This window comes from Nothobranchius furzeri, chromosome 3, assembly GCF_043380555.1.
Source record: "Nothobranchius furzeri strain GRZ-AD chromosome 3, NfurGRZ-RIMD1, whole genome shotgun sequence".
Lineage (NCBI taxonomy): Eukaryota > Metazoa > Chordata > Actinopteri > Cyprinodontiformes > Nothobranchiidae > Nothobranchius > Nothobranchius furzeri.
In genome coordinates, this window is record NC_091743.1 from 46,892,328 (window position 1) to 46,902,251 (window position 9,924).

A 9,924-nucleotide genomic window follows, 5' to 3' on the forward strand; every position below is an offset into this window, starting at 1 on the left:
TAGTGCCTGGGCAGTGGTGGGGGTCTCCGCCCTCCCTCCCTGGGCGTCATGGGCCGGTGTCTTGGCTGCTGCCGTGGATCTGTTGCTGCCAGGGCAGATGGCTCCGCTGATGATGTGTCGTCCAGTACCTGACCCATCTGAACTCAGCCTATTGTTTACTCTGTTGTTCACGTGTGTGTGTGTGTGTGTGTGTGTGTGTGTGTGTGTGTGTGTGTGTGTGTGTGTGTGTGTGTGTGTGTACATTCACCTTGGAAATTGGTTGCTGGAGGGGAAGTGTAATTGTCAATTGTTTTATACTTGGGGAGGGGGGCTGGGATGGGAATATGGGATCTATGGGACCATTTTAATCTGTAAAGCACTTTGAGTTGCATTTTTTGTAGGAAAAGTGCTATATAAATAAAGATGATTTGATGTAAATCAAAAGCCAAATGCCCCCTAGTGGCTGGCTGCAGAAAATGTATAGGACCTGCTCCTTCACATTCCAAAATAAAAAGTACACTTCAGATCATTCTCTCCAGGTGTTACCATCTACTGTTCCATGTTTAGCCCTTGCTCCAGCATCTTCTAAGTGTATTTTCTTGCTGTCAAACTTAGTTATTTGATGATTAAACACACTATGATTATGTGCGGGTGAGAAGCCCAAATCATCAGCCCTCCACCATCATGCTGACTGATTTATCCATCACCAAGATCAAATACCTTGTTTGCGTTCCGAATTTCTCATTTCGTCATGAACATAAACTTTCTCCATACACCTCCAACCCTTCCAGATCAATGGAAAGCAACAGTTGCATCTAAGGTCAGAGCCGACATCTTTCCTCTGGCGTTAACATACCCCTGTATGCTCCAGACCAAAGAAATTGACAAAACAACATATTTTTCTTCTTCATCATGTCTGCTGATACACAAAACTTAGAAATAAACTCATTTAGTGTACCTATGTATAAACTTTAATAACGGGGTAAAGGTCAGTATCAGTGAAATGCTGTGCTGTACTTTTTGGGGAGCAACAAACATTACAACTTTCAATAACTATTGCAATAATAAAAAAAATTGCCGCCAAAACACATAAAAACAGCTCAAATTTTAAATGTTTGTTAATTTACATAAAAAATAATATTATCAGATGCATTTTTTTATTTTTCCATCCTCAAAAACTCAGTTATTAATTGTAAGAAATAACATCAACATTTGAAATTACTTTGTTTCCATTTATTCCCGATTCCTTTCCTTTTTTCTAAAACTCTGCAGGGACATGCTCTCCTGATCTAGTTAACTGGTGTCAGCGCTAGACTATAATCTGCGTCGCTCCGTTTTTCCGACACCAGCTAAACGAAACCAGACTCGGTTTACCCCCAGCTGCTGCAAAAGCCACTCAACCAGAGCTAAATTATGGTCCTCCATGTTTCACAGTGGATCGGGGTCAACCTCATAGAGCTGATAAGACTCTCCAAAAAGCTCCGGTTTTGTGTGACAAGGCAGTTTATCTCAAAACTTCATGGTTTGTCAGCATGCAATTAGGCAAATTCCAGCCGCCATTTCATAATTGGTTTTAAACTAGTGTTCTCAACTTTTTGTTCCAGTTGGGCTCAGAAACAGATGGACTATTGACATTTCTATAGGCCATCTCTTATATTTCTCAATCTTAATTTAAACAGAATTAATTTGAAGGACCTGATTTTCAGTCATCAGTTTATTCAACTTCCCTTTTTTTGGCTCATAAATTGTTTTTACTCATAAAATTGTCATTTGAAAGCATATTTTATTGATAAAACAAACATGCAACCACAGCAAAATACATTCAACATAACTATGCACCCAAAGTGCAGAGAAATAAAAAGATAAATGTAGCTTTATTTAAAAGGCTGCCAGGATGGCATATGGCTTCAGCTCAGACTCCGCTTTCCTCATCTACACGTTTTATTAGCAGAGTCCCACCGATGCATTCAGACTGAAGGGGTTTGGTGACTGGTGGCCTTTAGGACAGGCAGGAGATAACTTGATTGGATAAAAAAAAAAGATACGGGTTGGTATCTGTAACTGATTAACTATGTTAAATAGTTCCCTGCAACAAGCAGGACTTTGACCCATGCAGACGTCGCATCCGTCTCATTTCGGCACACAGACCCACACAGCACTCAAGACACAACCTTTACATACAGAGAAGATTCGGTTTTACCAGAATTAAACAAAAAATCCTACTAGCACACTTCTAAATGTGATTATGCGTAAGTACTTGTTGCTAAGAGGTGGAAAGTCCTAGCAGATGTGTGTAATATAGATATTTATTCATAGAGTTCACAGTTTTGTTTGCTTCACTGAGCCTGCAGGGCCTGAGCAATGTTCAGACCCGACCCTGGGGGCAAAGCCCAGCCCTCCTGACCCTGGTGGTTCTGCAGTAGGTGGTACAGCTGCTTTAGGTGGGTCACTATATTGTCTTTTATATCTGGGATGGAAATCTGTAGGCGAACGCTGCCGCTGTCAAACGATCGAGTGTTGTCTCCAGAAAACATTTCGGTGATCATTCGAGCCACCACAGGAATTACCTGAAAGACAAAAAGAGGCGTAAACATGATGTCATCACATCTCTAGTCATTTAAAACATACGACATGAAGATTTTTATTTACAAAAGATGAAAAACTTGACAATTGGGTGCATAGGTCTTGTTTCCATTTAGGAACAATAAATGGGACGGTGACGCTAAATAGCTTTGTTCCTGTTTGTTACTTTATGGAGAAGAGGTGGGATTAAATGTCTTCACATCCTGTTTAGGATTAAGCAAATATATTAATGGTATTTCTTCTTTATCTTTGCCATTTTTAAGATTTTAAGTATTTTCTTGTAGTTATTTTGAATATTTTCTTTAAACCATAATTACTTGTTCAAAAATACATCAAATCAAGTGTAACTGAACTAAAGAGGGACACAGAATGCATTTAATTACTGTAGAACAAATGAAATTTTACCACAAGTTGGAACAATAATCCAGGACTCGCTGACTGGGTTTAAATGAAACTCTCACAGAGTAACTATGGGATGTCCATCTTCATTACTGACTTTAGAGACTACCTAATTCTAGACGCCCACCATAGCCAACTGATGTATAGAAAAAAATACCAGACTTTATGACTCTATGCGTTTATCCTCAGTCACTGTGCAACATCTCTGCAGGAATGCTCAGAAATCAACATTTCCTGCACATCAAATTCAAAGCAATGCTGGTAGATTAGCGCTAAAATTTCTGGAACTGGAAAAACAGGCTCTTGCATAAAAACGCTGTGTGTTTACATGCTAAAAGGATCAAATGTTGTGATAAACAACCACACGTTTGTTCTCATTCCCTTCATTATCACCTCTCTGAGTTCTAAGAAATCCTTTCACCTTAAAAGCTCCGGGAAAGTGGCCACACCTTAACGGTATTACACACACACACACACACACACACACACACACACACACACACACACACACACACACACACACACACACACACACACACACACACACACACACACACACACACACACACACACACACACACACACACACACCTCTACCGGTCTGTCAGCACCATCCACTGAACGCTGCAGTCAGCAGTACCATAGAACTCAGTTTCCCATGATGCTTTGCTCATTTGCAGAGTACAAAATAAAATAGACTTACTCTAAATGTGGTAATCTCCAGAAAGCAATTTTATCCAGATTAGAAACTCCTGTTGATGTCATGCTGCTAATAAAATCATCTAAAGATATTAGGACCATTTTTAAACAACCAGGAAGGAAAAAGGGCTTTTAGGTGCTGCTCGCCCACCTGGACCATGATGAGTTTCCTCTCCTTGGGCCTTCCATCGGGCCACTCCTCTCCAAAACACAAACTGATTTCATACTGTGGGGGGGTTGATGACTGGCTGCGCTGGTGAGCGATCACACCTGGAGATTAATGGGAAGGGGGGGGGGGGGGGGTCAATAATCTCATATTACATCAAAAACTATCTATTAGTGAAAAGATGGAAGGAACACACTTTCACTGTTTACTCTTCGATCCATTTTTCATGTTTTCTAGATCAGGGTATCTGCAGGTTTAAGGGAGCCAAATTTAAGACGTTTTAAGACCTTTTTTATGGCCACTTTGACCAAATTTAAAAAATTTTTAAAAATTAAATTGAAGCTATAATTTCCAGCTATTGCCTGGAACCGGTGCTAACCACGTCGCGAACGTGGGATTAACCATCCAGTTACCATTAAACTTGCACTTCCCCATGGCGCAAGCTCCCACTAGCTTAACCAGCTAATGTGCTCATCTAAAAATAGCCCCCTTTCACAACCAACTGAATGTGTACGGTTCCGCTTACGCCAACGTCGTACACAAAAAAAATGCTGAACTAGAAATTCACGAAAATGTTATAGTAATAAAATAATCTTGTTTATTGGGTCTTTGGTAATTTAAGACCTTTGGAAACTGTATTTAAGGATTTTTTGTCATTTTTAAGGATTTTTAAGGCCTTAAATTTGGAAAAGCAAATTTAAGACTTTTTAAGGACCCGCAGATACCCTGTAGATTTTTTTAGCCGTTTAATCTAAAAACGATCAAATGAAATAGTTACCGCTTAGAAAGGACTCCAGACAGAAGAGTTTGACCTTCCTCTGCCTCTCGATAAGGTTTGGTGCTGCTGGGTTTGGAGCACACGGACCGGACCAGTACACCTTGCACTGGCACAGGCGGACCGCATAGATATCGTGACCGCTGACCTCTAGGATCAGGCCCCGATCCATGACATCCAGCAGGCGGTTGGTGAAGACCCTCTGCTTGTCGTTGGTGATGTGCTCCGTGGTCGGGAAGCGTAACTGCTCCAGGTTGATCGGGCCGAACAGCTCTTCCTGGTTGGCCATGGGGCCGAGGTCCCCGTAGAAGAGTCTGCAGCCCTGTGGGTTGCTGACAGTCAGGGTGGGACCCATCTCCTTTCCCCTGTACAGGAACTGCACCTCTAGGTCTGTCACTGGGTCAGAGACGGAGACAGGGAGGTGAAAAGGGAGGAAATGTTATTGCAGAGACACAAAAACATGATGTTGGATCTGAGCTGGGCCCAGAGCTGTGTGGGTCTGAAGACAGCCTGAACATGTCACTGATATCACAGAAAAGCACCAGGATGACATCTGCGACTCGGCATAGAATCACTTCTGTTCAGGTTTTGTGACTTACTCAAGGAGGTAAGGAAATATCACTTAAAATGGTGCAATCAAACAGGTTTCTCTTTGAGAAACAGAAGTGGTGCAGTCCCCCATCAGGGAAAGATGTTTGTATAGAAAGTGGTGCAGAAAAATAAATGTTTTACACAAGATGCATAAAAAAAAAGTTCTCATGTGCAGCATGCATACATGTACTCACAACTGAACCCTCCTAAAGTCAACCTTTCATTACAGGAACTATCTGGTTACCGGCTTTACTTTGTTTTATACAGTACGGAACTGTAAACCACAAAAAACAGAGGGATAACATCAAAACAGAACTAGCCCAACTCACTCGGGAGGGAACTGATCCACATCTCAGGAGAGGCAAAGGAGTAGTCAGGCAGAGGAGGCGGCTGCAGCGTAGGATCAGCCAGAGGAGCAGGAGGGAGGTCCAGAGGAGTGGGGTGCATCTCCACGTCGGCGGGCTCCTCTTTAGGCCAGATCTTAGGCTCTTCTTTGGGCCACACCTCGTTGGAAGGAGGACAGCTGGGAGGCTGCATGGAAGAGTCTGAGCCCATTGGAGACCACATTATGAGAGGAGAGGGACTGGTGCCTGGAGGCAAAGGAGAGTTATTTATTTATGATAAATGACCCGCACTTGTATAGCGCCTCTCAGAGTAAGGACTCCAAAGCGCTTTACACTACAGTGCATCATTCACACATTCACACACTGATGGTGGTGAGCTACGATGTAGCCGCAGTTGGCCTGGGGCGTGCGGCTGCTGAGCACAGGCGCCGCCGGTCCCTCTGACAACCACCAGCAGTTAAGTGTCTTGCCCAAGGACACAACAGCAGAATTCTCTGTCCGTAGCCGGGATCGAACCTGCAACCTTCCGATTACTGGACAACCGGCTCGACCTGTTGAGCTACTGCGGCCCCCATATTATAATGTTTGATTTGTTAAAACTGGAAGTGGTAAGGAAAAACTGTCACCATTTGATGGATACGGAGGAAGAGAATCCGGTGTGTCTGGAATATCCTCCTCACCAATGTCCTCGTCATATGGAGTATGAGAACCAGCGTCTGAAGGAGCTGTGGGCAGAGAAACAAGTTAAGCGTGTAAACAACCAACCCCCCTACAAGACCAGGCTCATACAACCGTTACCTTGGTTACTGTGAGGCTGAGGGATGTCACAGACATCATAGATCTTCAGAGGATTCATGGGGACTTCTTTGGTGCCGTCATAGACCAGCTTGAACTCTCTGCTCTTGTTCAGGGCACAGCGAAGCTGAGCTTTCCACTTGGCGGGATCGGGTTCATCTACTCCCTCCTGGAACTTCCCGGTCTCCACGGCCCACGCCTGAAGGAACGGTTAGAAACGAGGGATCGGTTTCACTGAGCCTGAGTGTACATCTGATCGGTAAAGAACACCTGCTGCAGTGGTGTCACGTGCGTTAGACACATGCTGAATCAAAACACCTGCATGCATAATAAAAACACTGTGCCATAACACATCAGCTCCAATGCAGGATGGCTCCTGCAAGCAGTTGCATTATTACTTTAAATATGGTGTCCTCGTCCTCGTGCTGGGGTGTGTGTCGCGTGGCGTGTTTCCATGGGATCTTGAAGCGCATGGCCTCACGGTCCAGCCAGACCAGATCCGGGTACCGACCGCTGTCCACCTGAGCGACCAGCCAGGGCTTCAGGCGCACACGGCGCGGGGTCACAGCCATCCTGACAGGACAAAACACAACCATGTCAGAAAACATTCTAGAAGTGTCACTCCCAAAGCAGCTTCCAAATTCCAGGATTGACCTTTTTTCCTGCTTTATTCTGACCCTCCGTGACCTTTAACGTATCGTCCGCGTGCACATTTAATTCTTTATATGTGTGTACAAACAGCAGCTTCGAATAAATTAAACTCGATCAACACCAGAACTCGACTAGTAAAACCGTCAAACATACTTGAAGTGAAGCCGGAAGTCGTCTTTTCCTCGTCGGGCTGCGCGCGCGAGCCTCTAGAATGAAAGCGTGCGTTTCTCCGCCGCCGATCAACCGTAAGCACGCCCGGTGCCTCAGACCGAGCCGACTGAACCTAACCAACTTCGGAGGGGTCTGGTGGAGCTAGAAGAGCTGATGTTTGTCCGTCGACCCGGTGCTGCCCTCACTCCTCTTCCTGCTCACCGAAACTCAGGTAAGGGCGTGACGTCACAGCAGTGACACACCTTTTCTGAGTGTTTGTCACGGAGCATGACGGGACATTTTTTCCACACCAGCATTACACCGAGATACAAGTTGGGATCTTTCTTACCCAATTGTAGAAAGTACAAGTCAAAGTTCTCAGTCCTCTCAATGATATATTTGGTGTGTCGCAGATGGTAGCACACCTGTAACATTTATTATAGACGTATGATGGGGACTTCCTAATAAGACAGGGGGTGAACGGTCGGAGACAAACCAGGCTTACAATAGCAAACCACGCCCTGAAACCGTGGATCTGTCCAGCACGTCCTCATGACTCGCTGCAGTTTCAGATTAATAAGCATAGTGTGTGATGGTAATCGTTGCTTTTCGTTTTAATGATCCGTGTGTGTGTGTGTGTGTGTGTGTGTGTGTGTGTGTGTGTGTGTGTGTGTGTGTGTGTGTGTGTGTGTGTGTGTGTGTGTGTGTGTGTGTGTGTGTGATGGGTCATCTTGTGATTTGCATCAGAGGTTCATGACCCCTACATACAGATTAAATCTAAGGAGATCAGTAATGAGGTGTTTAATGCATTCAGATTTAGGGTTGTTGAATTTAACATCTCGTTAAATTTAATATTTTTGTGTTAAAATTATGATTTGTTTTCTCTTGTCTTCAAGCCAGCAATTAAAATAAAGTAAATTCAAGAAAATAAAAGGTATATATATATATATATATATATATATATATATATATATATATATATATATATATATATATATATATATATATATAGAAAGAGAGAGAGAGAGAGAGAGAGAGAGAGAGAGAGAGCATACTTCATACACAGAGGCAATCCAGTGAAAGAACATTAAAATCAACATGACAGCACAATTGAAATACACACAACTTTAATTTAGATTTAAAAATTCAAAAGAAAATGACAAAGTCAAAGGGCAGCAGTTACAGTGCAGAAGGTGCAGTATAAGAACAGTCATTCAAAGGCTGATGAAAACATGAAGGTTTTCAATTTTGATTTAAAGTTTACTAGAGTTGAGGCTCATTTGAGGTCACGAGGAAGCTGATTCCATCTGTGAGCAGCAGCTAAAAGCAGCTTCACCCTGTTTGGTTCTGACCCGAGGTTCTACCAGCTGACTGCTTCCTAGGGACCTCAGAGCCCTGCTGGGCGTGTATACCCGAACGAGATCTGGCATGTATTCTGGCCCCATGCCATCGAGTGATTTATAAACTAGTAGAAGCACTTTGAAGTTGATTCTGTAGTTTACTGGTAACCAGTGTAGAGATCTAAGAACAGGAGTGATGTGCTCGGTTCTCTTGGTTCTTGTTAAGAGTCTAGCAGCAGCATTCTGAACAAGCTGCTGTTGCTGCACAGCTCTTTTGGGAAGACCAGACTAAAGACCTTTGCAATAGTCCAGCCTGCAGGAGATGAACACGTTAGGTCCTGTTTAGACACGAGACCTCTGAGTCGTGCTGTGTGATGAAGATGATAAAACGCTGATCTAGTTATAGCCAGTTATGTGGCCAGTGAAGCTCAGGTCTGAATCAATTATGACACCAAGATTTCTAACCTGAGTCTTTGTAAAGGAAAACCTCTCGGTTCTTTGATGGAGTTGCAGATGGGGACAGCCTTCAGTCTGTTTTGTTTTAACACAACGGTCTGGAGAAACTGAAGCTTATTTAATTTTTTAATAAATAAACGTAACATTTGGAACCACGTCAGGTGACCTCCAGTATTTCCTTGTTCTGCAGCAGGCATCAAAACACATGTACCTTTTATTCATCGTGGATGTTGTAATGTATAATTTTAAGAAACATTAATACATCCTTTATTAATGCAGGTAAAGTCACATAAAGATGTTTTTAATGGAACAACAAATACAACTGTAGTCTGGATTTATTTATGTAGTGTGTTTTTCTAAGTTAGACAGCTTTTCTCAAACTGAATATTTATTTACTTATTAGACCTGCATGGAAATCAGTTACTTAAACACACAGAGGTGATCTGTGTAATTAGAAGTGAGCTGTTTTTAAATGACTGTAGCTGGACAGGATTTTTGTTTAGGACTTCAATAGCCTGTAAAATCCAGCTAAAATTTAAAGGATAGTATAATTTAGATTTAGACACGGATAATGCTCTAGAGCCTTCCTATCTTTGGTGTTGTTGCTATGCAGTCAACTATTTAGTTTATTTCTGTATTCCTTCTGTTTCTTTGTGAAAGAAGGATTTGTTGCTTACTTCACTGGTAAAATGTAATGGTAAAAATGACCTAAAATGAAACTTTTTTAAGGCTTCTTTTTTTTTTTACATTTTTGTCACGTATGAGAAAAAGAGAACAAATTTGTTGTTTTTGTAACAAGTTCTCTACAATTTCCTTTTAAAGTCTGTGATGTGCAGACACCACTCTTGGGTTTATTGCATTTTTATACATGAATAATTAAGTGACTCCAAATATTAAATAACTACAAGTACAGGACTGACAACGAGAGAAAAACAGACAAAATCTAAAGAAAACCCTTAAGACTAAAAAAATGATGTGCAATAAAATAATTTGAGA

At 42.4% G+C, this 9,924-nt stretch overlaps 1 protein-coding gene across 1 annotated transcript; it reads right to left on the minus strand.

Moving 5' to 3' along the window:
- Positions 1-2,294: 2,294 nt before the first annotated feature.
- irf6 (interferon regulatory factor 6) lies at positions 2,295-7,272 on the minus strand. The gene is made up of 8 exons (XM_015959842.3): positions 7,136-7,272; positions 6,730-6,904; positions 6,335-6,530; positions 6,163-6,261; positions 5,522-5,782; positions 4,605-4,997; positions 3,812-3,930; positions 2,295-2,546 (listed from the first exon to the last, which is right to left on the minus strand). The coding sequence occupies exons 2-8, from the start codon at positions 6,901-6,903 to the stop codon at positions 2,316-2,318; spliced, it is 1,473 nt and encodes a 490-aa protein (XP_015815328.1). The 5' UTR covers position 6,904; positions 7,136-7,272; the 3' UTR covers positions 2,295-2,315.
- Positions 7,273-9,924: the final 2,652 nt, after the last annotated feature.

What these genes read in the sequence shown, in the direction of transcription:
- irf6 (XM_015959842.3), bottom strand. Translation starts at nt 6,903, where the DNA reads ATGGCTGTGACCCCGCGCCGTGTGCGCCTGAAGCCCTGGCTGGTCGCT. An exon ending in TCAGCCTCACAGTAACCAAG is followed by an intron (nt 6,262 to 6,334) that starts GTAACGGTTGTA and finishes CTCTGCCCACAG; the next exon opens with CTCCTTCAGACGCTGGTTCT. An exon ending in TCTGGAGTCCTTTCTAAGCG is followed by an intron (nt 3,931 to 4,604) that starts GTAACTATTTCA and finishes ATTAATCTCCAG; the next exon opens with GTGTGATCGCTCACCAGCGC.